General features: G+C 44.2%; 1 protein-coding gene across 1 annotated transcript in view; it reads left to right on the top strand.

Moving 5' to 3' along the window:
- lrrc75a (leucine rich repeat containing 75A) overlaps positions 1 to 20,613 on the top strand; it is a 69,634-nt gene that overhangs the window by 21,632 nt on the left and 27,389 nt on the right. Inside the window, exon 3 of the mRNA XM_040025716.1 lies at positions 19,628 to 19,740. Within this exon, the coding sequence (XP_039881650.1) occupies positions 19,628 to 19,740 (113 nt within the window). The remainder of the gene's footprint in view (positions 1 to 19,627; positions 19,741 to 20,613) is intronic.

The raw sequence follows: 20,613 nt of genomic DNA, 5'->3' as shown, positions 1-20,613 counted from the left end.
GCTCAGCACCTCCTTGCTGTGAGGCAACAGTGCAAACCACTGTGCCACCATGCTGGTTTTAAATAGGTATTATAAATTTGATTATTTGAAGTAATAATTTGAAATAATCAACTTGAACCAGAGTTGCCTTGAGGTGAAATATCGAAATAAAATTGATCGGAATTCATTGCAATGATATCAGTTACCAGCAGCTGTCACTCCTCAGCGCTGCACATAATACAAAGCTGCGTTTCCACATGAAAAGATTAAGAGCTGCTGTGGGTGTAACAAAGAAGTATCCACTGTGTAGCACAGGCGCTGGTGCATCTTTTACTGCTGTCGAAAAGACAGAGGAAGCAGTAAATTATGTAGCCTACCTTAAAGAGTGAACAGTGGGAACTGATACCAGCTGAACAATTGAACATGAAGATTTTAGACTGATTCTTTTTTTGTTGTTGACTTTGTAAAAAAAAAAGTCTGTTTACTCTTCCTGTCTGTAAAAAGATACATTTTCTTTTGTAAAAAATAAAAAATAAAGTTGATGGTAACAGTAGGGTAAGTACCATAGAGATAAAGATGAGCATAGATGCTGTATTGTCAGTTTAGGTTGGGAAACAAATGTGTGTTCAGAGAAATGCCAGTTCATGCCTTAACTCCAGTGTTTATCAGGTAAATAGAACCTCCAACCGCCCCGCTTCCCACAGAGTTGTTATGAAGTGAAGCCTGTCGTTTTTTATTTGAGGCTGTAAACATGCAGTTTAGTTGGAAGTTTTAACATGGGAGTCTTTAATGAATGACTCACTTGTGGAAGCGGCAGTAACCCTTGGCTTCATTTTTCTACCGAACAGGTTCATACTTGCTAATTATATTTATTAGCAAGCTCTACAGTTGTAGCTTGAGTCTTAGAAAAAAAACATATTTAAAAATAGGGAAATTGGGGAATTTCTATAGGGAAATTTAGGCCTGAAATAAATTAACAGTTGAGTTGGTTCGGGCATCTGACTATGATGCCTCTTGGACACCTATCAGGCATGTCCTACTGGGAAGGAAGCCTCAATACAGAGCCAGGACTCAATGAAGAGATTATGTCTCTTGGCTAACCTGGGAACGACTGTGTATCGCCCTGGATGACCTGGAAGAGGTGGCCGAGGTCAGGGAAGTCTGTGCTTCTCTGCTTAGACTGCTGTGACTCCAGATAAGCAGTAGAAGGCAGATAAATGGATGGATGGATGGAAATAAATAAATCAACAACAATAAAATGTTGTAATGATGTGAGAAAGTTCACAACCTGGAGCTCTACTTTGGATTTGATCAGTAGTTGATAAAACTTGTGAAACTGTACCAACTGAATTATAAATTGGCTAGTTGCACAGGCTCCATGCACCACTGGTCCCTGATTTGATTGATTAATTATTTATTAATATGTAGACATTTTGGGAGGTTTATGTTGAAATAAACCTGCCAGCACATATTTCTACCATATTCCAACCATACTTCTGCCACCTTTGACAGCTCTGCCACTGAAAGAGCCCCAAGCCAGCTGAGAGCTGATTTTCAGCACATTCTGATAGCTCGCTAATCCTTCCTGCCACATACCCTGCACCTTTTTCTAAATACAAGCACACAACAGCTGCTGAAAACCAGCCGCAGCATCCAAATGCACACATTCATATTTAAGGTTAAGAAACATCCATCATTAGCACACGTATATGCATGCTGATACAAGCCTGCAGATGTGCTAAAGGATTTGACTTGATTAACAAAAAAAGCGTACGCTTTAGATATATGTGCAGCCGCTCAAATGCTCACTTGCTCTCACACATTTGGTGTCACAAACAGCAGCACAGCAGCCTCCACAGAGTGTGTGAAAGGTCTATTCATTGCTGTGTGACTCCAGCTAAGTGGGGTGACTAGTGAATCTTTACTTAGAGCAGCGGAAAGCTTCGCTGCTTTATCACTGCAGCTGCTCCGATTCTCTCTCTTTCTGCTCTCAGTTCTTTTACCTCTTTATTCCTCCTGTTTCACACCTCTTCTGTCTGCTCTCTTAATTTCTAATTTGTCTATGTGTTGTTCCATCTATGCGTCTGTGTCTCTACTTTTCTCGAGCTGTGAATCGAACAGCTCAGCTTGACTTTGCTCATAATAACAGTATCTGTTCCTGGATGTGTGCCGGTTCATCTCTGCTCATATTGCGGTTAGTCAAATGTCAGATATTTGCCAGTCTGTCACCTCATCACATTATCAGATTTGAATTATTTCATTTACTTTTCAAAATGTCAGCTTAGAGCCATTCTAATTCAAACACAGATAAAGGTGCTTTTTACAGCGTGGAGCTATTTGAAGAAGCTAGCAGCGAAGAGGCGATTCAGAGTGCACCAAGCATAAGAAAAAAGTGATTGATTTGTTTGGTTTAACCCATGACTAACCTTAAGACTTTCCATAGGAGTGCTTTTATCACCATGAAGGTCGTGTGGCTCAAATCCACCGATCCAAGCTGTTCATGCTCGAGAGTTAGAGCCACACCCCACGATCCTGTATCACACAGGTTGCGTAGTGAATGTAGCATAAGCGACTCGAATTTAGGAGACCAGCGTCACAGCCTAATAGGAAGCGCATATAGATAATCTAGATCTATATAAATGTAAGAACTAATCATTTGGATCACAGGGATTGGTAATTAAGATAAGATAAGATAAGATAAGATAAGATAACCTTTATTAGTCCCACACGTGGGAAATTTGTTTTGTCACAGCAGGAAGTGGACAGTGCAAAAGTTATGAGGCAAAAATTAGAATACAATAAGAATAAATACAGTACACAACTGTACAGAATAGAATAAAATACTATATACAGTAGAATAAAATAAAATAAATATACAATAAGATAAAAATAGAATACAAATACAAATACTATATACAACTGAGTAAAAATACAACGATGACAGAAAGGATTATTGCACTTAGTATTATTGTATATGTATGGATGTGTGTGCTTGATCAGTTAAAGTCTTTATTATGGAGTCTGACAGCAGTGGGGAGGAAAGACCTGCGAAATCTCTCCGTCCCACACCGTGGGTGCCGCAGTCTCCCACTGAAGGAGCTGCTCAGTGCTGTCACAGTCTGCTGCATGGGGTGGGAGATGTTGTCCAACAGGGATGACAGCTTAGCCGCCGTTCTCCTGTCACTCACCACCTCCACTGGGTCCAGAGGGCATCCTAGAACAGAGCTGGCCCTTCGGATCACCCTGTTCAGTCTCTTCCTGTCCCCAGCAGAGATGCTGCCGCCCCAGCAGACCACGCCATAAAAGATAGCAGAAGCCACAACAGAGTCATAGAAGGTCTTCAGGAGTGGGCCCTCCACTCCAAACGACCTGAGTCTCCGCAGCAGGTACAGCCTGCTCTGCCCTTTCCTGTAGAGGGCGTCTGAGTTATGAGTCCAGTCCAGTCTATTGTTCAGATGAACACCAAGGTACCTGTAGCTGTCCACAGCCTCTATGTCCATACCTTGGATGTTCAGTGGTTGCAGTGGAGAATGCTTGTGCCTGCGGAAGTCTACCACCAGTTCCTTGGTTTTACTGGCGTTGATCTGGAGGTAGTTCAGCTGGCACCAGTCCACAAAGTCTTGGGTCAGTCCTCTGTACTCCTTGTCGTCCCCATCAGTGATGAGGCCGACTATTGCAGAGTCATCAGAGAACTTCTGCAGGAAGCACTGGGTGGAATTGTGGGAGAAGTCTGCAGTGTAGATGGTGAAGAGGAACGGAGCCAGAACCGTTCCCTGTGGGGCCCCCGTACTGCAGACGACCCTGTCCGACACACAGCCCTGAGTCCTCACATACTGTGGTCGGTCGGTGAGGTAGTCCAGGATCCAGGTAGTGAGGTGATGGTCCACTCCAGAGTTCACCAGCTTGTCCTTTAGAACCGTGGGAAGAATGGTGTTGAAGGCACTGGAGAAATCAAAGAACATGATTCTCACAGTGCTCCCAGCGGTCTCCAGGTGAGCGAGGGAACGATGTAGGAGGTGAATGACGGCATCATCCGCTCCAATGCCAGGCTGGTAGGCAAACTGAAGTGGGTCCAGTGATGAGCTTATTAGGCGCCGAAGCTGAGCCAGGACCAACCGCTCCAGGGTCTTCATCAGGTGGGATGTCAGAGCCACCGGCCTGTAGCTGTTGAGGTCCTTGGGGCGTGAAGTCTTTGGCACTGGTACAACACAGGAGGTTTTCCAGAGCTGTGGGACTCTTCCCAACCTCAGGCTCAGGTTGAAGAGGTGCTCCATCACCCCACACAGTTGGTCCGCACAGGACCTGACGACCCTCGAGCTGATGCCATCTGGACCCGCTGCCTTCTTGCCGTTAATCCTCCTCAGTTCCCTCCTAACCTGGGTGGTTGAGAGAGACAGGCTGGAGCCTTGTGTTGAGTGTGTATTGGATGCTGCAGTTGGGGGTGGGGGGGAGTGAGCAGGGTGAATAGAGGAGGTGTGAAGTGTCTGAGGTGGAACAGCAGCAGTGGGGGTGGGTGAGTCTGCAGCCGATGTTGCAGACTGCCTCATGGCTGAATCAAATCTGTTGAAGAAATGATTCAGTTCATTTGCCCACCTCACATCCCTCCCAGGCAGAGAGTTCTGCTGTTTGTGGCCCGAGATGGTTCTGAGGCCTCTCCAGACTTCACCAACGTTGTTTTGTTGAAGCTGGTTCTCCATCTTCTGCCTGTAGCTCTCCTTCCCATTCCTTATCAGTCCCCTCAGCTCTCTCTGCACCCTTTTCAACTCCTCTTTGTCTCTGGATTTGAAGGCCCTCCTCTTCTGCTTGAGGACGGTTTTAATTTCTGGGGTAATCCAAGGTTTGTTGTTGGAGAAACACCGTACAGTCCTGGTAGGTACAGTGTTATCCACACAGAAGTTTATATAGTCAGTAATGCATGTAGTAAGGCTGTCGATGTCCTCTCCGTGGTCATCACAAATCACCTCCCACACAGTCGACTCAAAACAATCCTTAAGAGCCTCCTCGCTCTCCTCTGACCATCTCTGTACTGTGCGGGTGGCTGGTGGCTCCCTGCGCACTAAGGGCTCATACACAGGGACAAGGTGCACCAGGTTGTGATCAGATCTGCCCAGGGGAGGGAGAGGTGATGAACTGTATGCCTCTTCTGCATTGGCATACAGTAAGTCCAGTGTTTTATTGACTCTGGTTGGGCAGGTCACATACTGGGTGAAGGTGGGCAGTGTGGAGTCCAGTGAGGCATGATTGAAGTCCCCTGATATTATGAGAAGGGCTCTCGGTGATTGTGTTTGCAGTCTGCTGACCACAGAGTGGAGAGAGTCACAGGCTGCATCCGCGTTGGCCGAGGGGGGGACATACGCTGTTATCGCGATAACATGCGAGAACTCCCGGGGCAGGTAGTACGGACGCATGCTAACGGCTAACAGCTCAATGTCTCTGCTGCAGAGTTGCTCTTTTACAGTGATGTGCCCAGGGTTACACCATCTGTCGTTCACAAAAACTGCCAGTCCCCCTCCTTTCCTCTTACCGCTGTCTCTGGTCCTGTCCGCTCGCAGCAGCTGGAATCCCGGTAGTGTCACGCTTGTGTCCGGAGTTAGCGATGTTAGCCACGACTCCGTTAGCATCATGATGCTACATTGCCGGTACTCCCTCTGTGACCAGGTTAGCGACATGAGTTCATCCATCTTATTGGGCAAAGATCTTACGTTTCCAATAATTACAGAAGGAAGAGATGGTCGATAACGTCTCCTTCTCGGGCGACGGCGCTCCTTCCCAGCACGACACCCCCGTCTTTTCCTCCTCAGCTCGCTGGGAATATCGGGTCTGTCCGCCGGCAGTACCGCTGCAGGACGTAGCGCTAACAGCTGATCTTTACTGTAAACAAAGGATCTCTGCTCTGGGTCCCCAGACACGGGTGAAAAAAGTAGAAATAAACTGAGAAAAACGACCAGGACTAGCACAAAGCGGTAGAACATGGTTGCAGAGTCTAATTACTAATACGTTAGTTATAAAAAAAATTACGAGAAAAAAGATAAGAAAGAAAGAAACTCAGAATGAGCAGAGCTGCTGTAACAGGCTGCCGCACACGGGGGGCGCCGGAAGAGGAATTGTCGTTAATTGAATCATTTCTATTTCCCCTTTGTTAGTTAACATCCAGTCCATGTTGTTATTCCATCAAATCAGTAATTTAATAACATAATATAAATTGTTCCAAAAGGCACCAGTTACCTGTGTTGGTGCACCTGTCAATCGAAGTACCCATGCTCCTATCTTTAGCATTGACAAAATCCACCTGAATGAAATCACCTGTATATAGTCGTGGCCAAGACTTTTGTTAGTGACATTTTGTCATTTCAGTTTAATTTAAATTTAATTTTTATTTATGTATTTTTTGACATACTTCTATAATATTGTGTGGAACAATTGCAAGGATTTCAAAACAGTTTATTGACAAATGAATAAAAATAGTTTTATCAGTGGTTTTATAGTTTAATAGTTGCAAAAATGTTTTTTTTATGTAGGAGGCTAAAACAGTTTTATGGAACAAGCTTTCAAAGCTGTTAAGATGGGTATTTTAACATGGGTATTGATGGGGATTCTCATTATCTACTGTTTACATTACTCATTCATTATATGTATGCACGTGGAAGATTTTCAATTAAATGCATGCAGGCACCAGACTGTACAGACTGTCTGTAGTCACAACAAGATACCGTGTACTCAGCCACCATTAACTCTCTGTTCCTTCTTGCTGTTTCTAAAGCCTTCATAGAGTTTACCAGTCCATTCCCTTGAATTATTAAAACATTTGCTGATGCAGAGACCAAAGAGCAACCCACTGAGTCCAAGCATAAAGAATTTATTTTACTTTAGCTGGCAGATTGGACTGGAAGGTGCAGATATGGGTTTGAGAGAGTTGGCAGCTGGGCAAAGCTGGATTATAGTTCTTAAACCAAGAATCAGGTACATTTATTGAAGTCTTGAGCCTTACAGTTCACTATCATGTGCATGTATCATGCAGATATGACAGATTGGCAAGGACTGGAGGAGAAGCTGGGTTTGAAATGGTGCAGAGTGTGATTGAGGATGAAGACTGATCGGAGACTGATTGTGTGCCACCTGCAGACACGCTCACAAAACAAAATGGCAACAACAAGGGACACGTGGAAAGGTTTACAGACCTCCCTGCCGGAGAAGGCATACACCTTGGACCATGACAAAATTATTACCACAGATCTCAGTTAATACCCAAACCAGGATATCATTTATGTCGCAGTGATGTGCTCATGAATGTAATTATATATTTCAGTAAAATGATAAATGTGAGCTTGACTTTTAGCACGATACAAGTAAAGACTCATCAGGTAAGGACTGTGTGTAAGTTTGATTAAATTCTGACCAGTACTCGAAGAGGTGTAGAAACTCTTAAAGTGAAATGTGGACAGACAATGGATGCCTCACTATAGGGAGTGCAGAATTATTAGGCAAGTTGTATTTTTGAGGAATAATGTTATTATTGAACAACAACCATGTTCTCAATGAACCCAAAAAACTCATTAATATCAAAGCTGAATGTTTTTGGAAGTAGTTTTTAGTTTGTTTTTAGTTTTAGCTATTTTAGGGGGATATCTGTGTGTGCAGGTGACTATTACTGTGCATAATTATTAGGCAACTTAACAAAAAACAAATATATACCCATTTCAATTATTTATTTTTACCAGTGAAACCAATATAACATCTCCACATTCACAAATATACATTTCTGACATTCAAAAACAAAACAAAAACAAATCAGCGACCAATATAGCCACCTTTCTTTGCAAGGACACTCAAAAGCCTGCCATCCATGGATTCTGTCAGTGTTTTGATCTGTTCACCATCAACATTGCGTGCAGCAGCAACCACAGCCTCCCAGACACTGTTCAGAGAGGTGTACTGTTTTCCCTCCTTGTAAATCTCACATTTGATGATGGACCACAGGTTCTCAATGGGGTTCAGATCAGGTGAACAAGGAGGCCATGTCATTAGTTTTTCTTCTTTTATACCCTTTCTTGCCAGCCACGCTGTGGAGTACTTGGACGCGTGTGATGGAGCATTGTCCTGCATGAAAATCGTGTTTTTCTTGAAGGATGCAGACTTCTTCCTGTACCACTGCTTGAAGAAGGTGTCTTCCAGAAACTGGCAGTAGGACTGGGAGTTGAGCTTGACTCCATCCTCAACCCGAAAAGGCCCCACAAGCTCATCTTTGATGATACCAGCCCAAACCAGTACTCCACCTCCACCTTGCTGGCGTCTGAGTCGGACTGGAGCTCTCTGCCCTTTACCAATCCAGCCACGGGCCCATCCATCTGGCCCATCAAGACTCACTCTCATTTCATCAGTCCATAAAACCTTAGAAAAATCAGTCTTGGGATATTTCTTGGCCCAGTCTTGACGTTTCAGCTTGTGTGTCTTGTTCAGTGGTGGTGGTCTTTCAGCCTTTCTTACCTTGGCCATGTCTCTGAGTATTGCACACCTTGTGCTTTTGGGCACTCCAGTGATGTTGCAGCTCTGAAATATGGCCAAACTGGTGGCAAGTGGCATCTTGGCAGCTGCACGCTTGACTTTTCTCAGTTCATGGGCAGTTATTTTGCACCTTGGTTTTTCCACACGCTTCTTGCGACCCTGTTGACTATTTTGAATGAAACGCTTGATTGTTCGATGATTACGCTTCAGAAGCTTTGCAGTTTTGAGACTGCTGCATCCCTCTGCAAGATATCTCACTATTTTTGACTTTTCTGAGCCTGTCAAGTCCTTCTTTTGACCCATTTTGCCAAAGGAAAGGAAGTTGCCTAATAATTATGCACACCTGATATAGGGTGTTGATGTCATTAGACCACACCCCTTCTCATCACAGAGATGCACATCACCTAATATGCTTAATTGGTAGTAGGCTTTCGAGCCTATACAGCTTGGAGTAAGACAACATGCATGAAGAGGATGATGTGGACAAAATACTCATTTGCCTAATAATTCTGCACTCCCTGTATGGTATGAGCTCATCACTAAAAATGACTAAAAGCATGATGATGAAAGGTGATTTCATTGTGATTTAAAAGATCACACATAGTAGGTTTTACAGTGTTGCTAGTTCGCACATTCAAGCATGGATGTTCATCAGAACAAGCAAGAAACACACCCAAATGAACTCAGTCGCTGCATTCAGTCCTTTAGGCTACGTTCACACTGCAGGCGAAAGCGCATCATATCCGACTTTTTTGACCCTATGCGACCCATATCCGATCATGGTATGACAGTGTGAACAGCACAAATCTGATATTTGCAAATCCGACCTGGGTCACTTTCGTATGTGGTACTGAATATGATACATATCTTACGTTTTAGAAAGCGACTGCTGTTTGAATGGTCATGTTGCATTAAATCCGTCTTTTACGTCACTGACACAAGACAGACGCCAATTGTCAGCCCACAAAATATATTACTTTCTAAGAGATTATTAGTAATGGCCAAGGATATTATTGCTCAACATGAAGTTTGTCTGACAAAGAATGACTCATAGCACGTAATGTCACAGTCAGTAGGAAATTATAGTTTCTAAAATAATAATTTCTGTGCTGAGCTTTTCATTTCAAGCGGAACTAATGTGCTTATTAGATGTGTTTTTACGAACTAAATGTGAAAAAGCAGTGAATGTCCAATTCTGCCTCCTTGAAAGCAAAATATAAAGAAATAAGTGGTGGCTCAAGACTTATGCACAGCACTGTAGGTAGCTCTGCAAGGACTTTATGAGTGATAACTCCCTGAGATCAAACCACTGTTCCGAATCAGCTATCTGCTAGGTCTTCCCCTGCACCTCCTGACCACTGAAACAAGAGCAATAAGATTGAATTATCCAAACAATTCATCTGCAGTACAGAGGAAATGGTCATTTGGCAGAGCATGAAAAATTGGACCAAAGTAATGGTTCCATTTGTACTGTGCAAACTAACCTCATCAGCTGCTAGCCTGCAGGGAAGAGGTAGAGATGAGGCAGACAGATAAATAAAAGGAGGTGGGGGTGGAGAGTAAAGGATGGAGAGGTCATTAGTTCTCTGGAGACTGGAAAGATTCACAGATGTGTTCTATATCAATAATGTAACAAGGAAGAGGAGAGAGGGAAGCAGGACACCAGAGGATGAAGAAAGGAAAAAGAGGGGGGGAAACACAACACAGAGAGAGAGAGAGAGAGAGAGAGAGAGTGAGAGTGAAGGAGGGAACAGATGAAGGAATTGTGATAAGTGGATGCAGGAAATGGTGGAAAGCATGCAGTGAGGCTGGAACACTGCTGCTGTTCCCAACGACACAAGCTCTCTCTCATTCTCTCATGCTTTATTGACACCATGAGACCACTCTTACAATAAATACCAAGAGTGCCAGTAAAACAGACCACACAATAAAAACAAGGAGAAATTAGGGTCAAATATTTGCCTATAAATAATAATAGTTGGTTAGTATGAACGATGGTTCCATAGTGCAATGGTTAACATATTCAAAATCCCAGCTTGACACTGGGAGAAGACCCCGGGGTGTGCGTTGAGTGTAAAAATGTGTGTCTGATCAAAGATGTAGATCCATCTGCTGTGTGACCCTTTGTAAAAAGGGAGCAGCTGATAGAGGATGCTTTGTTAGTATGAAACTTGAATTCAAACTTTTGCCTTTTTATTAGATCCCCAGTTCCCACTATCCGCTGTAGGGTCTTGCGGTCCGATATGGCACAGTTCCCAAACCAGGTAGTGATGCAGCCGCTCAGGATGCTCTCGATAGTTCCTCTATAGAAGGTGGTCAGGATCGGTGGTGGAAGCTGGGCCTTTCTCAGTCTTCTCAGAAAGAAGAGACGCTGTTGGGATTTCTTGTGCAGGGAGCTGGTGTTGAGGGACCAGCCGAGGTCCTTCTCCAGGTGGACGCCCAGGAATTTGGTGCTGTCGACGATCTCCACAGAGGAGCCGTTGATGCTCAGCGGTGAGTGGTCGCCTCGTGTCCTCCTAAAGTCAACAACCATCTCTTTTGTCTTGTCAACATTCAGAGACAGGTTGTTGTCTTTACACCAGTCCGTTAGCCTCTGCACTTCCTCTCTGTACGCTGACTCGTCGTTCTTGCTAATGAGACCCACCACGGTCGTGTCATCAGCGAACTTAATGATGTGATTTGAACTGTGTGTTGCTACACAGTCATGAGTCAGCAGTGTGAACAGCAGAGGACTGAGCACACAGCCTTGTGGGGCCCCAGTGCTCAGTGTGGTGGTGCTGGAGGTGCAGTTCCCAATCCGTACTGACTGAGGCCTTCCGGTCAGAAAGTCCAGGATCCAGTTGCAGAGGGAGGTGTTCAGGCCCAACAGGCTCAGCTTTCCGATCAGTTGTTGGGGGATGATCGTGTTGAATGCTGAGCTGAAATCTATGTACAGCATTCGAACGTGTGAGTCCTTCTTGTCCAAGTGTGTGAGGGCAAGATGGAGTGCAGTGGAGATGGCGTCGTCCGTTGAGCGGTTATGGCGGTACGCAAATTGCAGTGGGTCCAGTGAGGGGGGCAGCAGGGTCTTGATGTGTCTCATGACGAGCCGCTCGAAGCACTTCATGATGGTGGGTGTAAGTGCAACAGGACGGTAGTTGTCGAGACAGGACACAGAAGACTTCTTGGGCACGGGGACGATGGTGGTGGCCTTGAAGCACGTGGGAACGACGGCACTGCTCAGAGAGATGTTGAAGATGTCGGTGAGAACATCTGCCAGCTGTTCAGCACATTCTCTGAGCACTCTGCCTGGGATGTTGTCTGGTCCAGCAGCTTTACGTGGGTTGACTCTGCGTAGAGTTTTCCTCACCTCAGCTGTAGTGAGACACAGGACCTGGTCGTTCGGAGGAGGGGTGGTCTTCCTCGCCGCCACGTCGTCCTGCCTGTCGAACCGAGCGTAGAAGTTGTTCAGCGCATCTGGGAGGGAGCCGTTACTGTCACAGGCAGGTGATGTCGTCCTGTAGTTAGTGATGGCTTGTAAGCTCTGCCACATGCGCCGTGTGTCGCCGCTGTCCTTGAAGTGGTTGTGGATTCTCTGGGCGTGTGCGCGCTTCGCCTCTCCGATGGCCCGAGAAAGTTCGGCCCTAGCTCTTCTAAGTGCCACCTTATCTCCCGCTTTGAAGGCAGAGTCTCGGGTCCTCAGAAGTGCATGCACTTCCGCAGTAATCCACGGTTTCTGGTTGGGTCGTGAGATGATGGTCTTGGAGACAGTGACGTCATCGGTGCACTTGTTGATGTAGCTGGACACTGATGACGTGTACTCCTCCAAGTCAGTGAAGTCGCCGTAAGTTGCAGCCTCCCTAAACATGTTCCAGTCAGTGCTCTCGAAACAGTCCTGAAGAGAGCTGCATTTCTGTCGGCGCGAAACGAGGCCAGCCCATTTAGCTGAATAGCGGCGTCCGGTACTCTGTCGCTGAGCCATGTTTCCGTGAAAACAAAGACACAGCAGTCTCTAACCTCACGCTGTGTAGCCTGCTGGAGTCGGATGTAATCCAGTTACTTGGTGGTTGCAGCTTTCCTAGCGGCCTCTTCATGGTTCCCATTCGCCTGCAGGATCCCCAGGTACTTGTAACTGTCCTCTATGTCTGCAATGTTGCCTTCTGGTAGTTTGATCCCCTCCGTTCTGACTACCTTCCCTCTCTTTGTTACCATCCGACTACACTTCTCCAGCCCGAACGACATTCAGATGTCATTGCTGTATATCCTGGTGGTGTGGATCAGTGAATCGATGTCTCGTTCACTCTTGGCATACAGCTTGATGTCATCCATGTACAGGAGGTGGCTGACAACTGCTCCATTCCGTAGTCGGTATCCGTAGCCAGTCTTGTTAATGATCTCACTGAGGGGGTTCAGGCCTATGCAGAACAGCAGTGGGGACAGAGCATCTCCTTGGTAGATCCCGCACTTGATGGTGACTTGTGCTATGGGCTTGAGGTTGGCCTCCAGTGTTGTCCGCCACATCCCCATTGAGTTCCTGATGAAGGCTCTCAGGGTCCTGTTGATCTTATATAGTTCTAGGCATTCCAGGATCCAGGTGTGGGGCATTGAGTCATAGGCCTTCTTGTAATCAATCCAGGCAGTGCACAGGTTGGTCTCAGCTGACTGCTCTGTCTGCCAGTAGCTGGTGTTTTGCGCCTCTGGTATTCTTGCCCATCCCTTTCTGTGCCCCGCTCATGTACTGACCCATGTGCCTGTTCATCTTAGCCGCTATGATGCCTGACAGGAGCTTCCACGTGGTGCTGAGGCAGGTTATTGGTCGGTAGTTGGAGGGGGCCAGTCCCTTCTGGGGGTCCTTGAGGATCAGGACTGTCCGGCCTTCGGGTAGCCATTCCGGGTGTCTCTCGTCAACTAGCAGCTGATTCATTTGTGCTGCCAGGCAGTGCAGTCAGCTTCTTCAGCCAGTAGGCGTGAACCATGTCAGGGCCTGGTGCTGTCCAACTCTTCATACTGGAGACCCTTTCTTGGATATCGGCCACTGTGATGGTTACTGGACCCTGTTCGGGGAGGTCGCTGTGGTCTGCCACTAGCCACTGAGCATTGCCGTTATGGGTTGTGTCCTTCTCCCATATGCTCTTCCAGTATTGTTCTGCCTCCAGCCTTGGTGGTGCTGTTCTCATATTGTTCCCCTGCCACTGAGAGTACACCTTGGCTGGTTCCGTGGAGAACAGCTGGTTTATTCTCTTGCCTTCTATCTCTCTGGTGTACCTCCTCAAGCGACTGGCCAAAGCTGTGAGTCGTTGCTTGGCAGTTTCCAAGGCCTCAGGTATGGACAGCTTCCTGTACTTCTTAGGCACCTTCCTCATCGCGCCTTTCTGCAACTCCGATAGTTGGCTAACCTCCCTCCGTGCTACCTTGATCTTAGCCTCTAGCCTCCTTCTCCATGGAGGGTACTGCTCCTTGTGATCTCACTGATCACTGCTGCCGTATTTTAGATCAGCTTGTTAGTGTCGGTAATCGTGGCTGTAGGTATTGTCCGTAGTGCTGCATTAACATCATCTAGCAGACCTTCTGAGGGTACTTCACGTAATCTTGGTAACCGGCTACGGGGGGGTCCAGGTTTCAAGTTTGGCCATGATCCTATCTTTCAGGTCAGTTCCTCTCGCACTCAACGATCCTTCTCCTTTTGCACTTGGGGCTTGGTACCCAATCTCGGGTGGGGGTGATGATATCTCCCCCCTGACCTGGCGTCCTGGCTCCCCCTTGCCGTAGCATTTATGTTGTACCTCGTCAGTCTCTAGCTGTGAGAGCAGTCCCTTCTTTCGAATGTTGGAACACTGAGCTACTAGTTGTTTCGCCGTCATTGTGGATGTTGGATATCGAAGAATCCAGGGGTCCCTCATCCTATTTATATATATATATATATATATATATATATATATATATATATATATATATATATATATATATATATATTGTTAGGGAAAATATTCTAAAACACTTCTTCAGTAAAGACTCAGAGAAGAGAAACACAGAGTTCTTGCTAGCAAGGGCAGCTCCCTACTGAGAGACTCCGGTGAGGAACTGCCCTGGTCTTTATTTTATACTCCATTGAATGTATGTATGTGTATGTGTGTGTGTGTGTGTGTGTGTGTGTGTGTTACTGCTGATCAAAGGGTCAAACATCCTTGGTCAGGAAGAGGGTAGCCTCCCCCTCACCCTAGATGGTTCACCCTAGATAACACGGTGAGGAAGTCCTGCAGTTCATCTAAACAAAGAGCACTTAGACTAAAACAAACGTAGCTACGTTAATCCTACCATAAAACAATAAGAGAAAGTACGACCTTTCTCGTGCTCCCAGGATGTGGGTGTGCATTCTAGTGTGGAATACACACCAAGCCTTTGCAGCCTGTTAAAGATCACACACAATTAATTATATGCCTCTAAGTATACATGGTTGAATATTTCCTAATACAAATAACTACATGCAGTATTCTACCATATGCAAACTTATATCACTAAAAGATTATACTGACTACTAAATACAATTTTCCATTAACATATATATATATATATATATATATATATAAATAATGTGAGGGAAATCCATGGGGCTTCAACAGTCCACGGGGTATTGCGGGCGGGGTTCTCACTCTTCTCTTCAGCCACGCCACACTACACACTCCTCTTCGCTCGAGTCCACTCTGCAAACTCGCACGCGTTCAGGAAATCCAAAGGAAGGGCTTGAGGATAGGATAGAGGAGTCTATGCACAAAACAGATCAATGCCAGAAAAACAGGAGGGATCACGAGATTAGGTTGAGCTGAGGTTACCCTGACATGTGTAGTACAACCTTCCAGCGATAAGAAGAATTGAGCCTCTGCCTTAAATAGTGTCTGGGAGTGGCAGGATGATGAGCCGCAGGTGAGTAACCGTTTTCAGATGTGCTGGCCAATGAGCTAGGTTCAGGCAAGGAGGAGAGAGAGAGAGAGAGAGCGAGAGCGAGAGTAGGAGAAAACAGTAACAAATATCTGTAGCCTCACTGAGCCAGCCGGTTAAACACAGGGAACGTGACAGTTTAAGCACTTTGAGTTTTGCAGGATTCGTTGTTGCACAGCTCAGCATTTCAGTCAGGTTGAGGTGCTAGCTGTTACACTCACTGTGGCTCAAGTAAAGCACAAGTTTAAACATGAGTGTTGATATGAATCAATGAATCAAAATCAAATGAGTCGAAACAAAACAAAAGATAAAAAAAAAAAAGAAAAAAATACTGTGGGTTACATTTATCATGCTGAATCTCGAAAATAAGAGCTTGTTCTGTCACAGCATGCGGGAATCAAAAAAATCTGAATTTACACAACAAAAATGCCTTCTCAATTTGTTTTTTTGCCATGTTTGACCACACATACATTTGCAGAACATATTCACAGTTTCTCAAAGGAAGTCATTATCACTTCATTTAATTTGAGAAATGAATTTTTCCATCAGCTCCCCTCTGGGCAGAGAGTCAGTAACTTTCAAAAGCAAGAACATAGTTTTTCTTTTTCTCCTTCCACTTTTTGCCCTTCGGCTTTTAACCTAGTCGCTCACAAACATCCATCCTCACCCCACAACAGGGGAACATAGAAGAGATTTTTTTGACATCACCCTCAACCCTACCACCCCCACGCCCCCCTCCTCATCCCCCAACTCTCCACCATCTGTTTTGTACTGGATAACAGGGGACCTGACTAACCACCTGAATAAATGTATTTCAGTGTGGGTGGAAGTCTCACATACACACACAGCTACGATGTAGTGGAGGGTTTGGGTGACACCGTTTCTCAAATTGCTTCCTAGTTTCTATGATACAAACTAAGAAGCCATCTCTGGGATTATATTTATATTTATGAGTCACCATTATTTTGCGTCACAAGCAACAGATGTAATTTTACATGTCACTCATCCAAGGCCCTGGGAGGACTGTACCATTGTAAGAAAGTCATGAACATGCTTGGTACATGACATTTTTCTGTTTCATCAAAAAACATTTTTAGAGTGCCACACTGAATGTAAAGGTGCAATTCAGACACTCAGACTTAATGACACAATGTGATTGTGATGCAGCGCACCAAATGGTTTGATTATGGGCAGCCAATCAGCACACCCTGTAGAGTTCTAGTCCCCAGACTTGTGTGTGTGTCTGTGCGTGTCCTGTCATATCAGAAACTTGACAGAAGGTGTGTTTAGTAATTCTTTGCTCCAGTGGTCCTTGTATCCTTGAATTATATCAGTTCCTGTTGGCTGCTGTAGCACCTCACTGCCCTCTTTTATTCTGTGGTGATGCCATGTCAGACGTGACATTTCCTCTCTGTTCCTCATGTCAACTTAGCAACACCCGTAACTGACATCAAAATCATATACTTGTTGCATACAGTTTGAAATGTACATGCATATGTATCACTTGAGTTCATATGTGGAATAGCTTCATAAGTGATGACTGATGCACATACATTATAGAGAGGCCTATTAAAGCCACACTGGCTGAGGGACCATTCGGCAGCTTCTTGGCAACCTAAAATCCTTGTGAGCTCCTGCAAATGAGACACAACTGAAATTCAGATTTTGATTTGCTAGGTGGCTGGTGTGTAGGTGGAACTGGTAACCTGTGTTGGTCTAGAATCAACACTGCAACTGACCAATCATGTTGTTGTGATGTCATGGCTTTGTAATGTGGGGGGAAAAGAAAAATGGGCCTTTGTTTATATAAAACTCTCTTTTGGGACAGAGGTAATCATTTCAAATGCTTTCTCTATTAATTTTACAATAAGTTTGCTGTTAGCCCAATTTACCTATGTTGATTTGTTTATTGTTTGTTCTTGGCTAATGCTAACTGGATTATCAGATGTCATTGGTCACTTGCAATAATGATCCTGGACGAATATTATTATGATGATGTGGGAAGAACACCGACACTGGGATATCAAATGTTATGGTTGTGGTCAGGGAAGAAACATGTACAGTCACCAACAGGCCTCTTGTCCTTTGTTAGCAAAGGGTTATATATTTCTTTCCTTTGACATACTAAGCATAAATTGCTGGCAATGTACTATTGTATAGAATTCCCCAAGACCTGGCTCTCCCAAACATGGACAGTATATTAAACAAGGACATAACCTTTGTGACATCCATTGGTTAGTGAATCCAGTTGTGAAGCTTAAAACTGAGTACTTTGCTGCTATCTTGGCATTTTGAAACCGGACATGATGAAAAATGGATCTGACTGAGAAAGCGAGGGACACTGCACATACATTGTTAAACTTGTGATTAATAAATCATTAGCTTATGAGCAAACCCTGATTTATCCTCTTCAAGACTCCCATAAGATCATCAAGGAAATGTTTGCAGAGGTCACAGAGCATGGAGCCCGAGGGTTGTTTTCACTTCTATACACCTGAAGCTCTTCGGTAGCAGATGCGTCAACCCCTGCAGGTCATTAAATGGTATCCAGATTTAAGACACTTCCACATTGCCTTCGCTTTTTAGACCCAGAAACTAAATCAACTCTTATATAAGGTCTATTATACTAACCTGTAAAGACCTGTTGACAAAAGAATGCAGGAAATTAACAGAAATGTTGTTAACCACGATAGATCGATAGCTATTGCTTTGTTTTGTTGGTAACACTCTTTATCTGATGCCATATCAATGCAGCATTAAATATCTTATGCTTCCAATTACTCTACACTGCATGTGAATTGTTTGTGAAATATATCACAACTTGTTTTTCTAGCAAAATCCAGTGATGGCAAAAAAGGCCACCAGTGATAGCGTGGGTCTAGATGTTTGTATCTAATACCACTCTGGTATCAGGGTACCTCAAAGACAGCACAGATACAGAAATTGTTACAGGCTGATGCAATGTTAAATCACAAATAAATATTCTAACGTGAGAGCATTTTTTTCCAGTGGTATGAAATGTATACATCTTGTATTCAATTCAATTCAATTTTATTTATACAGTGCCAAATCACCTCAAGGCACTTTATATTGTAAGGTAGACCCTACAATAGTACATAGAGAGAACCCCAACAATCATATGACCACTATCAGCAAGCACTTTGGTAACAGTGAGAAGGAAAAACTCCCTTTTAACAGGAAGAAACCTCCAGCAGAACCAGGTTCAGCGACCGGTTGGTGTAAGAAAAGGAAGACGGGATAAAAGACGTGCTGTGGAAGAGAGTCAGAGATTAATATTATAATATATTTATCTCTAATCTTGTATGTAGACAGTATAACCTATTTTTTATGTTTATTCAACCAGTAAGTGACTAATCACAGTGTTAAATCTGCTTCACCACAAAATCATTACACTGTATCACTGACACGATCTCACAACCAGCAGACAAAGAAATGTTAGAACTCAAAAACTGTATATAAACCAGGGGACTCCAACTCCAGGCCTTGAGGGCGGGTGTCCTGCAGGTTTTAGATCTCACCCTGGGTCTACACACCTGAATCAAATGATTAGTTCATTACCAGGCCTCTGGAGAACTGCAAGACATGTTGAGGAGGTAATTTAGCCATTTGAATTAGCTGTGTTGGATCAAGGACACATCTAAAAACTGCAGGACATCTGCCCTCGAGGCCTGGAGTTGGGGACCCCTGATATAAACGATGGATGTAACCATTATAAAATCACTTATTCATATTGGGGCTGCTTTGTTTAAAGTAATTTCTCATTTAAACCAACAGGAGGATATTTTAAGGAGAAATTAAAGGAGTTATGATGCTATATCAGCTAACAGTTTTGCACTTTCTACATGTTGATAATGCAGGCTGTCTTTCTAGCCTAAGCTGTTTTACAAAGCTTGGTTTAAAAAGCACCTCGGAAATATGTAAAACAAATTATGCAAGGAGCAGTGAAAAGTACAATTTCAACAATATACTATACACACACTAACAAGAAGGTGCAAAAACTACACTTTAAACATAAATATGCCGTTAGCTGTATCCTCTGGTATGCTGACTTGCTAGCTCGTTCTTAATTTTTGTCATTGGCTGGGCATGTAAATACCAATAGAACTGATGTCTGTGAAAATAAAGCTACAAAGCAAATTTTTTCTTATTTTCTGGCTGCCGTCTGTAATTAAGCTGATATTTTGTGCCTCTGTCTGTGTGTGTTCAATAGGAGGGAGACTCTCTTGGGGCGATGGAAAAGGTTTGTCGTCAGCTGACCTACCATCTCAGCCCCCACTCTCGATGGAGGAGACAGGGCCTGCTCAAGAGGAAACCTCAGGCCTGGTGAGTGTGTGTCGTACAGCATGTATCTCTGTTTTTGTTAACATCCTAGTGTGTCACCAGTGTGTCATCATCTGCTGCCCCTTTGGATGCCAAAGAAAAGCTCTGTGATGTCTGTGTCTCTTTATTTTTTCACTCTCTCACAAACACAGTTGGAGATGAAATCTTTCCTCTCTGTGTCACCTTCACTGACTCGCTTTAGCCTGTCGGCTTCCCTGTGGCTGTCAGAAGACCATTGTTTTTATTCATACATAATTCCTGAGCTGTGTTTTTGTGTATTGTTTTTCTGACTTTCAGTCCCAGTTAAAATTGGAAATATTGCTTTACGAGTCTGTATGTCTAGTAATTTATTTGATTCCCTTTGCATTTCAACACTTAGCTTTCTCACCACTCTTCTTCATTGCACCTGCATCATGTGGAAAGTCTGTATTTACACTGCAGTGTTACACAATATGCAAATCAGTTATCAACACCAAGTATAAACTACTAATCCATATGCTTCTTCGGCTCAGCTCCAGTACAGCCATTAAAGATTAAATTCTCTAAAGCAATTCTCGAAATGAAATTTCCAATATAAGCTGGGTCCTGCATTACCACAGCAGTTTCTCAGTAAATGTGCTATATATGAAACACTCAAGGTAATTCATGTACTGTGTACAAAGCATATATATACTTCTCTGCTCTCTGGTGCACAACATGTAGTGATACTTGATCTGCAAAGTGCAGTTAAACATCAGCAAAAATGCGTCAAAGAAGGAAATGAAAGGCTAAATCCTGTTGTGGACTGTTTTAATAAATCAAAGCCTGTTTACAGGTGTTTAGGGTGCACTGCTGCATATGTGGAAAAAAGGTTATTTGAATCCTCTGGTTTTGAAG

Source organism: Simochromis diagramma, unplaced genomic scaffold (genome assembly GCF_900408965.1).
Source record: "Simochromis diagramma unplaced genomic scaffold, fSimDia1.1 OVJJ01000348.1, whole genome shotgun sequence".
Lineage (NCBI taxonomy): Eukaryota > Metazoa > Chordata > Actinopteri > Cichliformes > Cichlidae > Simochromis > Simochromis diagramma.
Note: the sequence above shows the minus strand (reverse complement) of the source record. Positions and strands in the feature narration are given on the sequence as shown.